The 20,237-nt window shown below is 38.7% G+C and overlaps 1 protein-coding gene across 11 annotated transcripts in view; it reads right to left on the reverse strand.

The window, feature by feature from the left end:
- TCERG1 (transcription elongation regulator 1) overlaps positions 1-20,237 on the reverse strand; it is a 56,096-nt gene that overhangs the window by 20,235 nt on the left and 15,624 nt on the right. For 6 of the 11 annotated variants that reach the window (XM_075010114.1, XM_075010113.1, XM_075010118.1 and 3 more), the window contains 8 exons: positions 19,779-19,841; positions 18,366-18,602; positions 14,893-15,008; positions 12,818-13,000; positions 8,665-8,753; positions 3,497-3,657; positions 1,852-1,918; positions 168-303 (listed from right to left, as the gene is read on the reverse strand). In XM_075010114.1, coding sequence (XP_074866215.1) covers positions 168-303; positions 1,852-1,918; positions 3,497-3,657; positions 8,665-8,753; positions 12,818-13,000; positions 14,893-15,008; positions 18,366-18,602; positions 19,779-19,841 — 1,052 coding nt within the window. The remainder of the gene's footprint in view (positions 1-167; positions 304-1,851; positions 1,919-3,496; positions 3,658-8,664; positions 8,754-12,817; positions 13,001-14,892; positions 15,009-18,365; positions 18,603-19,778; positions 19,842-20,237) is intronic. The other 5 variants (XM_075010115.1, XM_075010117.1, XM_075010121.1 and 2 more) reach the window with 5 other exon arrangements.

Consider the following 20,237-nt stretch of genomic DNA (forward strand, 5'->3'; position numbering starts at 1 on the left):
AAGAACTGTGATGATCTGAGTAACTGACAGCCTTTTCTCATTATTCAATCTTTCCTCAGAAGTGGGATGAGATTGTTTTACATGTGGGAGAATTATTAGGCTTGCAAATTAATAAAATAAGAATTAAGAAGGTTCTACTTTATTGCCAAAAGGATAGTTCCTCTGACCCCTCTCTCTAGCAGCATATCCTTGAACTGTTTCATTCGAGCCTCCAGAGGGACGATGGCCCTCTCACGTGCAGCTTTAATTTCAGCTTCCATAGCGGCCTCCTTGTCTGAATCTATGTCTTTGTTGTCATCTTTCCTGTAAAAAGTAAACACAGTAACTCTTCAAAGTGGCACATTAACACTGCAGTTAAGAAATCCAACTGCATCACAAAAAGAACAGCAATTTTAGATCATTGCAGCAATACAGGCTTGTCCAAACCACTGCAAGATGTTTGTCAAAGACTGACATATCAAGAGTGAATAAACACAAACAAGGTATTCAGATCGCTATCAAGCAAAGCACAAAAGAAAATATAAAATTACTAAAAAGAAAAGTAGTTTTATGATTACAAGTTTAACATTCCTTTTGTTTTATACCCTATTTGTTGAGTTAAAAGCACAAGACATAGCAAGTTAGGTTCAATTTGACCTATATCAAAGTCATAATGGGGAGAATGGTCAATAAGCCCCAAATAATCCATTTTGTTAAATTTTTTTTTTTTTTTTTTTTTTTTTAAAATAACAGTGGTCCCATAGGATATTTAGAGAGACATTCTTCACTCCCAGAAGCATTATTCTAAACTCTCAGGCGCAGTCAAGACTAGAGGGATTTGTTGGCAAAATGGCTGTTTTGTTGACAAAACCCACACAGAGTCCAGATTTCCAAGGGTGTTCTGTCAACAGTAACTCAACAGAACGCAGCACTTTTGTCGACAGCTGTAAGCTGCTCGCCACAAGGAAGAATGCCGCTGTCAGAGATCTGTTGACAAAATGCCAGTCTGGATATTCTTCACGGCCTTCTGTCGACAGAGAAGGCTTCTGGGACACTGCATGACCCTGTCTCCTGTGCTTCTGGGTGGCTGCTTTGCCAACAGAATGGCCAGACAGCCTGGCCGCTGTTTGTCGACCATGGATTGCTCTTTCGATCAGCTTTGCAGTCTAGCCACAATCTGTCGACAGAGGTTTTGTGGCCAGCTATCTTCTAACAAAACGTCTGCCCACAAATCCCTCTAGTCTAGACATAGCTCCAATGTCAGAACAGGGGTTTACCTCATGATTACATCACATATCACTAAACATTATGCTGGGAGTAGCCTTATATTTATAACAAAGTATATATATGGTTCTAAGAGCAATAACATTTGCACTTATTTTCTGTAAGTCAAACAGTAAAAATCTATCACTCATTATGTCATAGCACACTCAAACAACAGCCTTTTTACAGAAAAAAACTCCAGCTTAAAAATCCGTATCACTGTCTTTTTTGGGCAACAAAATCTTGTGCAAACACAGTGAACACAAGCTGGGCAAATGAGTGGCATATGCTAATGCCACAAAACTGTATCATGTAAAGACAGCTCAAAATGCTCCTGAGGGAGATCTGGCTATCTCAAACACACATTTATTATTCACGACTTCCACAGAAGATGGAATTCTCTCTCAACATGAATTCTACCCAGGTCTAAACCCCTCAAACTGAGTATCATTGGCAAGAAAGGTAGGAAATATCTAAAGTAGTCCTGTTCAGTTCCACCCACACAATCCCATTGTATTCAACATGGTTGCATGAGTGCTTCTGAGACCAGAATGGAGCCTTCCGTATCTAAAATATAGGCCCATTTAAGAATTTTCAAGATTAACTTACTTCCGCTTCTTTGTTTTAATAGGCTCATCATCATTTGTTTCCTCTGCTGATTCATGATCTTCTTTAACTATAAGATAAGTTTCATTAACAAGTTTGTAAAATGAAGTAAAGTTCACAATTTATGCCCGAAACCTCTTGCACACCATATAAAGCTGCCTGACCACAATTTTAAAAGGAAGTTATTTTGAAGGAAATTATATGTCATACGTCATCAATTTTAAAGAAATATCAAAACTTAGTGACAAAAATTACCATGTCACTATGCTTAACTTTCCCTCTTTTGTCTCTATAAATCAGATTGTTGGCACCTGCTGAAACATTCTTGTTTTATATTATTTACACAGAAAACAATCATCTTCAATGTCCTCTTTTTCATTCATTCATGCAGAGGGAATTAATTCTTATAAAATCTGCTCACCAACTACCTTTCATATTCCTTTCTCACACCAAGATTTAAGAACTCCATTTTCATTTGTGTTTTACACACTTTTTGCCCAAGCTTGGTCTACAATGCAGATAACAACACAGAGCCATAAGTATACAAAACCCAAAATGCTTAACTCATTCATTTCAGTAAAATTAAGTAATCAAACTGTCATCCCTAAACCCAATTGGAAGTCTTTGGGACACTATATAAGTGATCCCTTTTTCTCAGTCCATGGATCCGATGGCAAGACTGGAATGAAATTTATTACAAGTTGTAAAAAAGCACTACATCAGTGGTTCTCAAACAGTGGGTCACGACCTTACATCTTTGGGGTCGCCAGGGCACAAAACATGAATTTGCAGGGGGATGCTGGAGTCCCAAGTCCCTGGCCTGGCTGAAGCCTTGCACCACCTTACACTGAGTGGGGCTCAAGAGTGTCACAATTTTTTCTAGTGTGTGATGGGGGGGAAAGAGGGGTATCACAAATTTAAATTCAAATGTGGTCACCAGCACAAAGTTTGAGAAACATGGCACTATATGGTTTGTGGTCAGTTTTATATTTTAAAGGAATTAAACGTCTACCACAGATTTCCAAAAGAAAGTGAGAATAAACTATGCCGTTGTAAATTCTTCAAGGAGCTCACTCAGATCTCCTAAATGCAAACTAATATTCTGCACTACTGTCTTTAGAATTAAATCATCTCCCTTGTTTTTCCCCATCCTAGGACATCCCTTCCCCCCCACCCGCCCACCAAATGTGCATGTCTGTCATTCTTAGACATTTCTTAGAAATTATGCCCAAAATAGTCTCACATCAGTAGCTTTCTAATAAAAACAATGCAGACCATTCTCCAAAAAGAAACATAATTTCTGATTATTGCAGAATTTTATTTCAGTCAACATTAATTTAAATTCCCTTCTTTGAATGTGCCAGTATTTTTTTTATTATTAGATCTCTGCTTTTTGTTGGCCTGAAAATCTATTCTGAACTTACTTTATTCTCTTTTCATAATTACAACTCATTTTTCAAAATCTGCTAGCTGTTCTCTCATTTTTTTTTATGCTCGTATTGAAAATAAGCAAAAAAAAGGGGTTTGTGTGAACAGTTGTTCGTTGGTTCTCTTTTAACCCTACAAAGGAGGTGATGGGGAGAACAGAGTGATAACGATGATTCTGACTCTGATTATAACAACAGCTCAGGTGATGACTGATTCTTACTTTGTCTCTTTCCATCTTCCATTCCTTTTTTGTGAGGTGGTTCCTGAATAATTTTGTCCACATCAGCTCTTCCAATTAGGTCCTCTGGCCGGTCCCACATAGAGAGACGAGTGGTTGGGTTGTAGAAGAAAACACGCTCATCACCAGTCCACACAACACACCTAACAATTTTGAAACACAGAATGCACATGCACAGAATTTAGTTTATATCTGTATTCTTCATTTTATAGGTCTGCTTAAGTCACCCAGAAAAAGACTGCTATCCTTGCCCTGCAAAAAATTAAGATTTCTAATCTATTTCAGCCATTCACTATCCACTTCACAGAAACAGATGAAAACAAACAGATGCTAAATGAATGATATTGCACTTCAACAAGGTTAAAAAGCCCCACACGCTCACTCATCACCAGTAGAGAACTTTCTCTGGCAAAGTGGCTTAAAACATTCAGTTTCTGCAGAACATCAGTTTTTGTTTAAAAAAAAACAAACAGCTCTATAATGTTACAAAGCTAACCTTTCGAATGAGAAATACCACAGTACCATGCTACTCACTCAGCAATAGAGCTATGATTCTGCACTTGGCACTACAAGTTGAACCTCTCTAATCTGATACCTTTCGTGCCAAACCAGAGAATTTGACGAAGTTGTCTAGCAGCATTACCAACATTTCCACTGATTACAAGGCTCTGAGAGGACATTTAGGGATAAATTTGAGCCAGATAACAGCAGGAAACACTGAGAGCCAGGATGGCTGGCTGTGAACAAATTTTATGGGTCTTCAGGAATCCTGACCGTATTCATGGTAAGTGGACATCTGGTTAACTACAATCATGCCAGACCATGGATGTTGCTGGACCAGAGCTAGAGCAGTTCAACTTATACGGCTTTCTCAAACAACAGAAGAGTAAAAGTTAAACTATTAAAGTGCCATTGCTACTGACTAGAACCCTGTGAGGCAAGTAAAACTGATTAGAGCCTATACAATCTTCATTCTGCAGCTGCTACTTTGCAAAATGGTATTCAGCATTAAGAAAGCATGAAGAAATATCCACAGGCAAAGACATTAGAAATCCTCACACAACAGACCAGAAGAGTTGAATTCTGGGGGAAAGAATGAGGACCACTTCTGAGTGCATCTGTGATCAAAAAACTAATCTGCCTTTGTTGTTTCCATCAAATGTGTAAAAATTTAGCCTGAAGTACATTCCCATTTAGGTAATAGCATGCCTTGAATCATTTTGGTCTAACTCCCATTCACGTGATTTATTTTCTGTTCTGGTGAGCTCACCTGCTACTGTTACAGGACACCAGAATGTAGGTCATGGCTGGGTCTAGGTTATATTTAAACACAGCTGCCAGATACTTCTATTTTTCTTGAGCAAAAATGAAGGCCTGGTTTTCCCTGGTAGGCTTCAAAGCTCAAAAATCCCATTTTACCAAAACAGAGAAAATCCAATACCACACTAGAAAAGCATTAGATCTAGACATCTGAATCAGATACTAGTCCTAGGGAACTTTCTGTCTCCCCTATCCTAAATAAAGTTAACAGATGGGAAAATACAGTCCCAACAATTATCAGAGAGGTAGCCGTGTTAGTCTGTATCTTCAAGAACAAGAAGTCCTGTGGCATCTTATAGACTAACAGATATTTTGGAGCATAAGCTTTTGTGGGGATAGACCCGCTTCATCAGATGCATGAGCATTTGCTTATGCTTCAAAATATCTGTTAGTTCATAAGGTGCCACAGGACTTCTTGTTGTTTTCGAGTCCTAATAATGCTGCTTGAAGTTTACAGACCATGCTCTGAAGTGAAAACTGCTGCTTTACTATGTTAATGGTTACAACAGCAGCCTCAGAGAGATTTGGATTTAATTGTTCTAAGAACTAAGTATTAAAAAGAGACAATAAATGGTTAAACTGGACTTGCAAAGAAATGACATTACACTGCTTTATTTAGACACAAAGAATGGATACTTATAATAACTGTAGATCTTCAGGAGGCTATGTAGCTGAATTATACTCTCCGTACATGTGTAACTTCTGCTCATAAAATCAGATTCTTTTGCCAGCAGAGTCCTCTAGGGCCACAACCTGGCTCTGGATGGACTCTCATCCACATACCTCAAGACTAAAATGGAGGAGTAGGCCCAACCAACTCCAAGTTCCTTTGCCAATACAGAATACGAGAGTACCAGTCCAGAGCAGGGCTGAGCAGCCTTCTTACACTGGGCACCACTTTTCATCCCTGCAATTAACAGGGCCCCCCACAAGCTGTCCAATGTAAACCAATGGAAATTTCGGTTACGTTCACATGAAAAAACAACTGTTGGCATGAGTAAGAAAATGTAGAATGTAAAAACTTTATTAACTGATATATAAATGTGAATATACATACCTAAAAACTTTAACATATTTCAAACATTTTTAATGAGCCTGGCTCTCAGCATCAGATCATGCTGTGCTCCCCCATGAAATTTCACGTCCCCCAATCCCTCACACCCACTTTGGGAACCCCTGCTCTAGAATAATGGGGTCAGGATCATGGAATACACATGAACATCTCAAAGGATCGCAGTTCCAGTTTCGGTGCCTACCCAGCAGTTGCCTGTTCACTTGGAGGTATGTATGGGGAGTCCTACTTAAAGAATGACTGTAGGACAGCCCTACCAAGATGGACATCACTTTTGAATCTATCACAGAACAGTGTCTTGCAAATGCATGGACTGAATTCCACTTGACCGCCCAATACATTGCATAAATAGATACATTCTTCAAACAGGCAGCAAAAGTTACCTGAGATATAGTAAAATGAACTCATGTGGATCTCAGTTGGCCAACCAGCAAAGAAATTCTTAAACAACTGCTGGAGACCCATTTTGATCATTTCTGTAATTGCACTGCCTGGCCCCTAAACATATCAGTAAAGTCAAACAGTCTAGGTGTGCTCTTAAATGTTTCTATCCTATTAAAGTAATGCGACAATGCCCTTACTACTTCAAAAATATGAAGTTTTGCAGCCCCTGGGGTTGGCAAGGGTTAGAAGAGAAAACTGGGTGAAAAATACATGGTTTACATGGAACTCTAAAGCAAATCTGGTTAGGAATTTGGAATGAGGCCTGCAAATAGACCTATTCTTATGAAACACTATAGAGGGGGGACCTGCCATGAGGGTCTGAATTATCTGAGTTAATGGAGGGTCTACTAAAAAAAGCAGGCTTCACCGATAGGTGATATTGGGAGCAGGTTGCTATTGACTCAGAGGAGGGAACTGTCAACACGGTTTAATATTACTCTTAGGTCTCCCAAAGTAGTTTGGGAAAAATGAATAAAGCCATTGAGAAATCTAGCCACTTCAGGGTGCAAAAATACAGTGTATCCCAAAATAGGATGGTGACATTGCTAGATGAACATTTTATGGAACTACATTAAAAAAAAAAAAGATTGTTTCAGAGTCAGCAAATAGTCCAATTTTGCTGAAATGGATATTGCTGAAGGAGACATAACTGATACGGAGATGTCCAAATAGGAAACCTCTTCCATTTAGCTTTCAAGTCAATCTTGTTGAGCATTTCCTGCTTTGGAGCAGACTATTCTGAATTTCAGTTGAACTGCTCCTTCCAGTGAATGTCAGCAAGCCAGCACCAATTCCAGCAGGATGTCAATGGTCTCAGCCACACATTTCTTCAGATCTTAAAATGCCTTAAAGGTGCATATGACTGCCTCATGAGAGGAAGATGACAAAATGGTTTGCAGGGTCAACTGGTCCTTCACCTCTGCCTCTTCATCTTGCTCGCTCTTCAAGAAAAAGACTCTAACCCCTCAAAAGTCGGGGGGGCAGCGACAAAGGATGTTGTCTTGTGGGAATATGGGTATATTTTGTGATGCCCACATTCCAGAACAGGCATCATCTAGAATCATATGAATACTAGACTGATGGACAAAGAGGAGGATAATGATGGCCTGTTTGCAGTGGTTATACATACACTGCAATTAGATTCCTGCAACTTGCCCATGCCAACTGATTTGTGCTCACATGGCTCAGGCTAAGAGTCTGTTTATTTGCAATGTAGGCTTCCAGTCAGGCTGCAGCCCAAGCTCTTGGACACTTCCACCTCACTGCGTACATATACCCTCTAAGGTCCATGACCTTCCTACTGAAAAATTAGTCTCATAAGAAATAGCTGCTGGTAGCTCTGAGCTTGCTATCTAAAGAAAAAGTTAGTAAAAAATACAAAATACTGTTTTTGAACACCAGCCAACAAACTAAAAGTCCACTATGTAGCAACTACACGAACTCACTTTGGTCTACAATAAAGTCATACTTAAGCGTGACTTCTGCAAAGCCTTCTCTTGCTTCTCTTCTTCCCTTGTTGCCACAGGCAATAATAAGGAACTAAGACATGCTTGGGCCTACTCTTTATCTCCTTAGACATCCACTGGGAAAGGAGGGAGGGGGTATGCAACTCCAAAAGACACTGATGGCCGAATTAATCACATCTGCCACACCCTGGGTGTATGTGCATCAGAAGTGGAATCCTGTGGATAACCACTTGAAAAAAGCAAAATGTTGAAAAATAAAAAATGAAATAATAAAAAGTCCACCAAACAGAGGTCCCATGATTTTTCTTTTGTGGTAGTTCTCTGATCTACTATTTCACAGCGTAATTACTTTTCAGACTGACCTAACTGAAGGGCGTCAATCTGGTTTACAGCTATACATCTGAATATCCAACAATATTCCTATTAACACTTAGATAAATAAAGAATTGCCCTTCACAGTTCTATTTTTACTTCCAGAGATTAGGCTTAATATCCCTCAATTTGGATAAAACCATTAATATTTTCTTGAAGTCTGAAATATATTTCATTTTAGAATTTCAAACAACTTTACAAATCTGAAGCTCCTTTCCCCTTCTAAAGCAGGTACAGTGCTGGAACCATTTAATAGACAGGTACAAGGCAAAGCAAATTATTTATATGGCTCTAGGAAAAAAAAAAAAAAAAAAGAAGTCAATGAAAGAGCCAGAAAAGGATTCGGGAGTCCTGATCCCCAGTTTCTCATGGCAACAACAGAGAAACACTTCTTACCACCAACATATCTCCTGCAAAACACTACAAGAAAGGAACTGGAACACCAAAGGTGTGAGAACTGGCAGTTAACTACATACCATGGGGTTCCAGGAATAGGGGTAGTTGCAACTGGTTTTGCTTTTTGAGCTGCTTTTTCTTCTTCAGTCATTTCTTCCTCTTTTGGCTCCTGAAGGGGAGGAAAATAAAGTTTTAAGAGTGCTCATGTTCTCTGTTCAGCTATTTCATTTATATCCAATTGACGGTAATGAGGAATGACATTTAGTTATTTATTTACAATGCAGTTAATTAACATTTTCAATTATATTTATAGAGTTCAAAGCTGGAAGGCTCTATCAAATCACCTAGTCTGAACTCAAGGATCTCACAGGCCACTAATTTTCATCAACTTCCCCATACACTGAGCCTAACAACTTGTCTTTGACTAACAAATTTTGTTTGGTTAAAATATATAGAAAGGCATCCAGTCTTGATCGGAAGACTTGAAGAGATTGAGAATCCACCCCTCCTCTTGGTAGTTTGTTCCAATAGTTCAGCATCCTTAGTGTTAATAATTTTGCCTAATAACAAATGTCTATTTGTCTGGCTGCAGCTTCTAGCCACCAGTTCTCAAAGGGCATTCTAGTACCTAATAATTTCTTCCCAGGAAGGTACTTAACACTAACTAAGTCACCTCTTCTCTGTAAACTAGAAAGGATTATGTTAATGTCTACCACTTTAAGGCATTTTCTCCAGCCCCAGAATCATTTCTGTGGAGTTCTGCACCCTCTCCAGTTTTTCCATCATCCTTTTTAAGATGTGAACTCCAGAATCAAACATCACTCTCAGTAATGCCATATGTTGATATAAATATTGTCTCCCTATTCCATCTCACTTGTCCCCCCCTCTGTACAATCATGGATTGAATTAGCTCTTTCTCCCACGGAATGACACTGTCACCTATGCTGAGTTTTTGTTCATCAAGACCTCTAAATCCTTCATAGCTTTTCAGGATAGCTCACCACTCTGTACATATGGTCTGGGTTCCTTGCTCCTAGATGCATTAGATTAATTAAAACATAATTTGTTTGGATTTTTTGGTGGCTTGGGCTCATTCAGATCGGTCCATACGAAAATCATTTACTACTTTAACAATCTGTGTCATCTGCAAATTTTATCAGCAGTGATTTTATATTTGCTTTCAGATCACTGATTAAAATGCTGGGAAGTGTCAGGCAGAGTACCAACCCCTATAGAACCTAGAATTACCACAATTGATTGCTGATTCCCTTTTGGTGACTTTTTGAGACCTATTAGCTACAGGTTGAAACTCTAACCCAAAAATCTCTCATCCATCAACACCCGTAATACAGCAGGATTTTAGTTAGCCAGATGAGCACTTATTATGGGTGTGGCCAAGTTTCCTGTGGTCCCATAAAGTTTGTTTGCAACCACCAGTTCTGGCTGTCAGCGTTCTGTGTTCTAATTTACCACTAAAGGTCTTCTAAGGGCCCAGTAAGCCGTGGAAGCATTATTAATACTGCTAGGCAATGCTGATTTCCCATGGTTCAGAAAATTCTCTAATCTGGCACCAGTCCGATCCCACGGGTGCAGAATTAGAGAGGTTCAACGTGTTGGCGATGTCTACACTTACAAAAATCTTGGAAATGGCCACGCTAATGGCCAAACTGAAGAATGCTAAGGAGGCACTGAAATGAATATCAGCTCATAGGAATAAGGGGATTTTGACGTTGGCAGGGTCCTTTCAAAAAGGACCCCCATGCAGACAAGCCACAGGCAAGCAAACTGTGGCACTTTCGAAGTGCTGAATATTCATTTCAGTGCCTCATTAGTATTCTTCAATTTGGCCATTAGCATGGCCATTTTGAAGTTTTTTGTAAGTGTAGACATGACTGTACTGTGTTAATTATTTTAATTCAGAATGTAATGCAGTACCTAAGACATAATGTGGGTGAAGCATTATCTTTACTGGATAAATTGCTGTTAGTGAAAGAAAAACTTTTGAGCTAAACAGAGCTCTCCTTTGGCTCTCTCTAATATTCTGGGACTAAAACTGCTACTATGAGGAGGAAATACTAAGTCAAATATCTTGCAAAAGAAAATATACTATAGTCGTCCTTGAATAGTTCCAGATGGTTACCTGTGTTAGTCTATAGCTTCACAAGTAGCCATACCAGAACCTGGTATGTTATGATCTGAAGAAGTGGGTCTGTCCCATGAAAGCTCACCACCTAATAAATTATTTTGTTAGTCTTTAAAGCGTTACTGGACTGTTTTTTTGTTTTGATAGTATATAGACTAGCACAGCTTTCTCTCTGTTACTGTTCAAATTTCTTAGGTAATGAGCTTTCGTGTGCAAGACTCATTTCTTCAATTTATTGAAGCAGACAACTAGAATCCAGGATTCATACGGGGGGGGGGGGGGGGGATGGAAAGGAGAGGAAAAAAAGGTAACCCCTTCTTTTTACCCCCCTCCTTCCTTCCCCCACCTACTCTCCCTGCTATATAAACCCTGGATTCTAACTGTCTGCTTCCTTGAAATTTGTCAAACAAATTTGTAGCTCAGAGGATGAAAGTTTGACAAGACCTAAATTCTATAACACTAGGTTGATGGGCATTCACTATATTCCTGTCATTTAATCCTATATTGTGTTCCCTATCAGTTTTTCCATTGTTTTGCCTGGGATTGGTGTCAGGCTAACTGACCAGTTTCCCAGGTCATCTTGTCTTGCCCTTTTGGAGATATGGCAATGTTACTCTTCAGAATTTCCAGAGTATTTCAAGATTATTAAAAATTAACACAAGTGGATGAGAGATCTCCCCACACAACTACTTTAGGAGTCTTTGAAGAAAATTATCCAGGCCTGCTGATTTAAGAATCCATAAGAGAAGTCATCTAACATCCTCTTCAGTGACTAATGGACTAGAAAGTACTTCATTCTCACTTGAAATGATTGCATCTTGCCAAATAAAGACAGGCAATATTTATTGAACACATCTGCCTTTCTTGCATCATTAACAACAATTTACCACCTCTATCTAGTAATAAGCCTATATCATTACTAGAATTTCTTCCATGCCTAATACATTTAAAAAACCCTTCTTCTTAGTGGCTTATTATTAGTTTTTAAATCCTTCTCAGTCTTTTTAAAGTGTCATGTTTTGGTTATTATGCTATCTACTATATATTTTAGAGAATGAGTCTGTCTGTTTGATAAAGAACTCCTAAAAGGAAAATGGTAAGACCACCCAATTCGATATACTGTTTCCTCTCATCGTAACTCAGAACATGGTTTCCCAAATTTTGGATAATACACTTCCCAATGTGGTAGGTGATATATATTATTCTTCCATTTTTGGAAACAAAAACCACTGTGGGGGAAAAAAGCTTCTCAAGTTTACTCACGTTAAAAACAAAACAAAGAAATCGACTGGATGTTAAAAACAATTTGTGTTGTGCACTTTCATCTTTCAAACCTAGCATTTCCCAATTTATGAAGAAAATGCAGTGTCATCCTTCACATTAAATTCCTTTTGTTTCTGCTGTTAAAATTACATTTTTAGTAAATTTTTGGGATAAAAAAACTATTTGTGCTTATTGTTAATGTTAAATAACATTTTTATATCAAGTTTTTGTGCTTATTTTAAATTATGAGCTGAAGTTTTGGTTAAAAGCGGGGGTTGGATGATGGTAAAGAGGAGGTCAGGGAGAAGTGAAGGTCTTTCAAAGATCAAAAGCAGGGCATAATGCTGAAAAGTTGGGGAACCACTGACTCAGAACAATGTAAAGGTTTGGCATGCCAGGAGAAGAGGATGTGCCTGGAATGCAATTGTTTCTCAGGGTGGGGGACGAAAGAGGGAAGAGAGAGAACCACCAAATGAAAACATAGTCCTCAAAATTACAATAACCAAGCAAATGCTGAAAGAGACTGAACCAAGATGAGCCAGAAAAATAGGATAAACCTGGAGTACGATTGTTTCTCAATAAAGCTTACAGAAGAGAGAGAAAACAGAGAAATCTGGAGTAGTGCTCTGTTTTGGCACAGCTAAAATCAATGCTTAAGGTTTGAAAATTACACAAAAATGTTACTGGAAACCAAATTGACCCAAACCAGCCTGGGGCATCCCCCCACCGTGTCCCTGCTCCCCACCTCTACCTCACCAAGGCCCCTCTCTCTGCTTCCACCCACATCTACCCTGGACCCTCTCCCTGCCTCGAACCTTGGGTCTCACCTGGGAGGGGGGGAAGTGGGAGCATCCAACTCTACCAGGCCATGGTGGAAAGGGAAGGTGCTTCTCAGAGCAGATTTCCAGCTGCTGATACAGACTCCTCTCACCCCAAGCTGGACAGCAAGATGTGGTTCCCGTCAGTTGCGTCAGCTGGAGCTTGGCTCTGAATGGGCCCTCCTGTCTCCTCTGCTGGGGAGGAAAGGCACTGCTGAGAGCCAAGCTCTGGCTGCTGCTACTGACAGGAGCTTCTTCCTGCTGTCCAACCTGGGGGTGGAGGAAGTCAGTAGCAGCAGCTGGAGCTCAACTCTGAGTGGCATCTTCCCTCTCCAGCATAGTATGGCCTGGTGGCAGCAACCAGTCACAACTCATCCCTTTACCAATGGTTGGAGGTGGCCCAGTTCCACCCCGCCTCCTCACGACCCTGCCAGAGCCAACTACAGCAACCTCCCCTGAGCCTTCCTGGGCAGCAGGCAGCCCAGGGGAGGGCAGGGTAGGGGAGGATAAGTGTCTCCTGGGAACGTACACACACGTACGCATGCATACCCCCTGCATAATAACAGAGAGATAACCATGCTAGTCTATGTACTATCAACATAAAAAAAAGCAGTCTAGTAGCACTTTAAACATACACATACACACCCTGGTAAGAGAAGGTGGTTGGAGGGTGTAGCAAGAGTAATTTACAGCCTCACAGTATTTTCAAAAAAAAAAAAACACAACAATAAAACCTTAAATGAGTTAAGCACCCAAGCAACAGCATATATCTGATCGTTTCTATTTAAGTTTTAAGGCCCTGATTCAGGAAAGCCCTTAAATACATGCTTAATGCTCACTTCACTGTAATTTAAAAATACTAATATGCTTGCCTGAATGGGATGATTACGACATCTACAACAAGTTGAACCTCTCTTGTCCAGCATCTTCGGGAACTGACCAGTGCCAGAGAAGAGAATTTGCCACACCAGAAAGAAGTCAATATTGTTGAGCACATTGTCAACATTTCGATTGCTTACTGGGCTCTTTGAAGACTTTTAGGGATAAATTACAGCTAGGTAACAGCAATGCTGAAAGGCAGGACTGATTGCTGTAAACAAACTTTATGGGACAATGGGAAACTTGGCCACACCATGGTAAGTGGTTGTCTGACTGACTAAAATCATACTGGATTATGGATGTTGCCAGATGAGAGAGATTCAACTTGTACGAAGAGAAATTTCAAGGGACATTTTATATTCTGAAAGTTCAGAGACTTGAAAGATTGGATCTGGACTGTGTAACATTCTGAACATAAAATATAATTTCCTATACAATAGGAAAAAGCAACCAACCAGCAAAAAAGTGTTAATGACTATTTCAAACATATGCCTGACAAACTGAGTTGTAGCCTTTCCAGCACTCTAGATTGGTGTAGACATATTAGGACTTATTTTAAGTTTACTGCCATAAAAATAGAGTACAGATTAGTAAGTAAACAGTACAAATGGGTTTTTTTGGTCAGGCAGCTTTGTATTTTTAAACACTACTTTGCCTACATAACAAAAAAAAAAACAAAACTATGCCCAAGCGGGAAAAATATTTCGGTTACTCTAATTTAAAGGAAACAAATGTGCTTTACTTATGCTGTGATTCTCTAAGAATTCATGACAAACTAAACTTATCGGTTGTATTGTACATAGGAAGTTCTGCTATTGTCTGAAAGATATAATTAGAAAGAAATAAGAAAGAGATGTTTCCATATTTCAGGCAACCTGATATTCAGGCAAATTTAGTTGCTTAATGAGAGAACTTCATGCAACAGAATGTATTTAGAAGTAAGATTATTTTCATTTTCAAATTCTTACTGACTTACCACCCAATTTGTCTCCATATTTTTAATTTTTTTTAAATTAATAAAATCACTGGCTGTCATGAGGAAACAGGCAGTTTTCAAATCACCCTCAGTAATTTAAGATCTCAAATTATTAACTAAAATCTCTTTCCAATATGTCTGGTCTACTTATGGTCAAGATTAGTAACCATAATCTTGTATCCACATACATAAATAAAAAGAAGTTTTTATTTGTTGCAAGGTCTTTTACCTCCTTTATCAACAATTTTATGGGTTCTTCTTTGGGTTCCTCCTCTTCTGTATCCATTGGCAAAGGGTCCTCTGTAGGTTCTTTAATAGGTTCTTTAATCTTCTCTTCAACTTTTTCTGAGAAAGAGGATTTTTTTTTTTAGAAGTTTGTTTATGATGTCAAATTCTTACTGAATAATCAATGTGGTCTGGCTAGCACAAATGATTTTTCAAGTTGTACAATTTTTTTCCTTTTTGCCATTCCCTTCATCAGACATTAAAAAAGCGTACCCCCCCAGCCCCAAACGACCAGAATCTATCCTGTGCCAGGATCTGCTAACTTGTGGGAAAGGGATTCCTGATCTCAGTTATCCCAGCCCTCTATGTAATAGCTTTTCCTAAATTATACCCGTATGTGTGTGAATTGTCGTAGTGGACTCTACTCTTCCCCCATCCACCCATAAGATCTATGCTCTCTAAGCAAGAGCTCTGCTGCAAGAATTCTCAACTTGGCAGCTGAGTCCAATTTATTTGTTACGTTCTATTGTTTAGATGTTGTGAAGGAGCTAGAATTTGGCAGGGACTCTGACCTCAAAAATTCGCCTCCTCACCATTTATTGTAGAAAATAATTTAAATGGAATCCCTCTTACTAAAACCTTGCTACCCATATAATGGTCTTAACGAGATTAAAGTGAAAGACAACTTTAATATCTGAAACTGGCCGATTTTTAAAAATTGAAGTGTTTCAGAGACTACATTTTAAGAAGTATACACTGCCTCCCACTTTAAAAAAAAAAATCTGAACTTTCAGCAAACAGGAACTCTACAGGCCATACAGGGAAAACTGAACACATACACAGTAATGATCAATGTGCAAAAGTAAACAACCAGAAAGAGAATATCCCTCACCACAAATAACTAACTTCCCTTTGTAGCAACTGTAAGGGCAACATGTAACTACAGAAGAGAGTGATATGATTTTCAGGGTGAGTGTTCCTCTGACAAGAGCTCCAAATTCAGCCAAGTTTCCTGAAGTGCTCCCGTACTTTTCTGGTGTGGCAGGATAAGTTATAACTAGATTCTACACATTTCTGATACCAAGATCCAAGCAAGGATTCCACATTTGACATTAAAACTTCCCTTTAGCAGTCTACCTGTCTGTTCTTACACTTAGCCCCAACCCCAGAAGGAAACGTTAGAAGTCCTAAAAATAAGACAAGCAGGTTGCATACATAGAAACACTTGGGAAGCATAGTCAGTTAGGGATGTTAACCATAAAAAGGGACAATAAAGCCAGGGTTTCAAGTTGAACTACATTTTAATAAAAGAATAGTGTCTGTGACACAAAGACGTACTCTAACTCTTAACACAGAAACTACTTTTCCATTTAAAATCCAATCAACAGATATTGGGGAAGGGAAGAAGGAAGAAGATAGCTGAACACTTTGACTAACATTGATGGCAGCGCTAGTGTTTCTTATATGATGCAGAAAGGTTACTATCAGCAGAACACCATCCAGCACACAGCTAAGGAATCCTTATTTTCTGAATCACTTTTTGGTTGTTTTTGATATGTTGTCTGATGAAAATAGGTCTCGGAAAGGAGCCTCCTGCAAGATCAGCTGCTGTCTATATCCTTCCCATCCATGACATTAAAATTTGGTTAGGGAAGATGAGAAGTCCAAAATTTCTTTGAATGCATCATTAAAAGCTACAAAATAAACAAGGGTGAGCTAAATATTCTTGCTCAAAAAAACAAAACAACCAAACCTGCAGTTTACTGAGTAAAACTACATGCTTATCAAGCTTCAAGAGATAATAAAAATTGGGAACGAAGGTCTTAAAATGCACTTTGGAACTTTAGTATTTCAACTTTTTCGGTAATGTTACTTAAAGAGCAACTTTAGGCTGACACAAATTTGAATACTGAGCATTCTATGTAGGTTCCAGAACCACTAGAAAATTATTTATATATTAAGTTTGGATGGAATAAGTGAACAGCCTAATTTATGTAACTAATAACACTTGCCACAAAAAAGACTGTACAGTACAACTGCAGAGACACAGCCTTCTGATCATTGTTCTGCACCTATTTTTTTTCCCTTTAGAACATATTTTACACATTGTAAGGATCGAAGAAAATGCTTTTTTTAATTCAGGAATCCTAACTGAAATGTTCTCTAGCTAAAGGATCTCTCAATTCAGCAGAGAAGTAAACTGAATTAATGAAAACCAAAAGGTCTATTATATCATAGGCAGTAGTCTTAATTTGTACAGCTGAGGGTTATTTTAAGTAGGTGTACACACACACACACACACACACGCGCGCGCACTATACATATAGGCCGTGGCTACACTAGCCCCTCTTTTTGGAAGGGCTATAGTAATGTGGCACTTTGGAATATGCTAATGAGGCGCTGCAATGAATACGCAGCGCCTCATTAGCATAATGTGGCCACGCGCATTTCGAAACTGCTCGTTTCGAAACTCATGCCACCCATGTAGCTGGGGGCCTTTCAAAATGACTGCCATGATTTCAAAAGCCCCTTCTTCCCACCTGGTTTTGGGAAGAAGGGGCTTTCAAAATCAGGGGGGTTGTTCTGAAAGGCCCCCAGCTACACAGGCGGCATGCATTTTGAAACCAGCAGTTTCGAAGCATGCACGGCTGCCATTATGCTAATGAGGCACTGCATATTCATTGCAGCGCCTCATTAGCATATTCCAGAGTGCCACATTACCACAGCCCTTCCAAAAGCAGGGGCTAGTGTGGCCACAGCCATATAGCATGTGAGGGGCTCTCTTTGGCTAAGCTAAAAATTTCAACCAACCAGGAAAAGAAAGGACTATTTGTACCTCACAACACTGAAGAAAATCAAAAATCTTGTAGCGATCAGAATCAGAGTGTTTTAGGAGACTTTCATTCTCCAATCTTTTTTGGCATTTTGGTTGAGGGAGTCACTCGGGTGCATTTTGGACTAAATTAATTTGGAATTATGGAATATAATCTCTTTTTGCTCATTTAATTATTTGTCCATTTATCCTCTCCTTCTCTGCATCCCAAACTGCTTACACATATTCATTTTTTTCTCAATCGCTAACAACGTGCTTTCAAAGATCTCCACTTTTTAATGAGGTCATCACTAGGATGTAAAATTATACATAAACAATTTAAAAACAAAGAAAAATTCTTTCCACTTTTTGTCCTTCCACAGAAGAGATCTTTTCATGCATACTTGTGAATATGCGACTATAACTTCTCTCTACAGGAAAAGAAATATATCATTCATCTAAGTATTCCACATTTTGGCTGCAAAGAACACCTATTAATATAGTGAGAGGACAAACATGCTTTAACTCCAAGACCTATGCCCAACTCAAAGCTACAAGTACAAACACCTTTTGGAAATTCTAAATCAGAGAGAAGAGGATTAAAGTAATTCTAGTTCACATTTTCCAATAACATGCATAATGTTAAGTCATAAAAGTAATCATACCTAGTTGTTGCTGGACTCTAAAATCGAATGCTGTACCTTTCTCTTTTAGTTCTTGAGGTTTTTCCCATGTTGATTCCAAAGTCCTATTGTTATAATAATAAGTCTTCCCATCTGCTGTTTTGTACTCTGTCCATTCAGAGACTGCTGTTGCTCCAGCCAAAGTAGCAGGTGAAGCGGCAATAGCAACCTGAGGATGGATCATGGGTACAATAGGAGGAGCCATTCCTGGCAAGACACCTAAAGAAGCGACACAAAAACAAAACAGCAAGTGACAAAGAAGTATCATTTTGTGACACAGAAGCACCAAAATACTGTTTTACTCCAGTTAACTCAGCATATTGTTTAAATGTAAACTACTTCAAGATTCCCCTCCCCCCCGCCAAATTGGAAGCTGATATTACTAATTGTACTACCATGTTTCTAAATCACAAATGTCTATACTGAATTGGGCAAAGTAATTATTTAAAATACAGTGATCTAAAGAGTAGTCGCTCATTCTGCATAGTATAAAAGTTTTAAAATGACAAGAGTGTGCATTTCAGACATTGAGTGTCAATGTCTCAAAAGCAAAATCCCTGCTTATTTCTGTTCAAGGTCTCACAACATAGTGTTTTCAAAAGAGTAAAACTGAACTATGCCATGATGGCTTTGTCAAGTACTTGAGACAGACTACCAAACCCAATTCACTTACTCCTAAGGCAAAATAGCAAGTAACTGGAGATGAAGAGCCAATATGTTAAATTACTATACTATTTGCCTGATATACCAGGTTTTCTGGAAAGTGATTTTAAAGAAAGCAAATTTGTTTTCAAATAAGAAAAATAGGACCAACACAATGGGATCATAATGACAAGCAGTTTAACAAAATACAAGCTGCCACATCTTTTAACCTGGGGACCAAAAAGCCCAAAACAAAAAAGAGTATATTATTGAAGAAACAAGTAACTAACTTTTGTTATGAAAGCACATTTCTTCCTGAAAATAGCTTATTAAACAATTCATAACCTTAAAATGAAGATTTATACTATGACACACATACATGACCATGCAAGTAATCATGTCACTGTACAAATGGCAGTACCCAAAAAACACAAAAGTCACACACACACACACACACACACACAAAATAAAACTAAGAAGTATGGACATGAGGAGGTTCACGTTTATCACAGAAATCAACAACTAAAACAATGTGAGTTTGTGTAGCTTTTTTGTATTAAATAGGCTAACACTAACAACTCATGGGGAAAGTTATTTGCTGGCCAATATATTTTCATTTAGGTTCTTTTTGAAAATAAATATATAAAGCCACTCATTTGGGGGAAAGCAAAAAAATAAATAAAAGATAAACAACAACATTCACTACCATGCCAACTTACAGACATAATGAACTAAGATGGTTTTAAAAATTACCGGTCTTGGTGGTAGCGACTGTCTTTACATACGGGCAGCTGACTATTTGCATCATTGCTACACCTGTAAAATGGATAAGCAAGCATGTTGGAAAGCTGCCATTTGTATGTTGGCTATTACTGGGAGTCTGAATAATATAAATTTTCCTGCTACAATTTAGAATGCCATTTTCCAATAGAAAAGGGAGCTCCCAGGCAGGAATATGTAACTTTTTTGTTCCAGTATTTTGTGAAAAGTGGTGCCGGATCAACTATAAATCTAGTTCTAAGTTAACAGCAATATCTACTGTTTACAATGACCCAGCAGTTTTAAGGATAACTTGTATTAGCACTTTATAAAAAACATTTGAGAGAGGATTCAGGGGTTTAAATTCAGCGTGGGGTAGATTCTCTCACGCCTCACTGGGAGGCAATACTGCTGGAGAAAATTGTACTGAGGGTAGTTTTGCTCAGAGCATTT

The sequence above is a fragment of the Carettochelys insculpta genome, chromosome 15 (genome assembly GCF_033958435.1).
Source record: "Carettochelys insculpta isolate YL-2023 chromosome 15, ASM3395843v1, whole genome shotgun sequence".
NCBI lineage: Eukaryota > Metazoa > Chordata > Testudines > Carettochelyidae > Carettochelys > Carettochelys insculpta.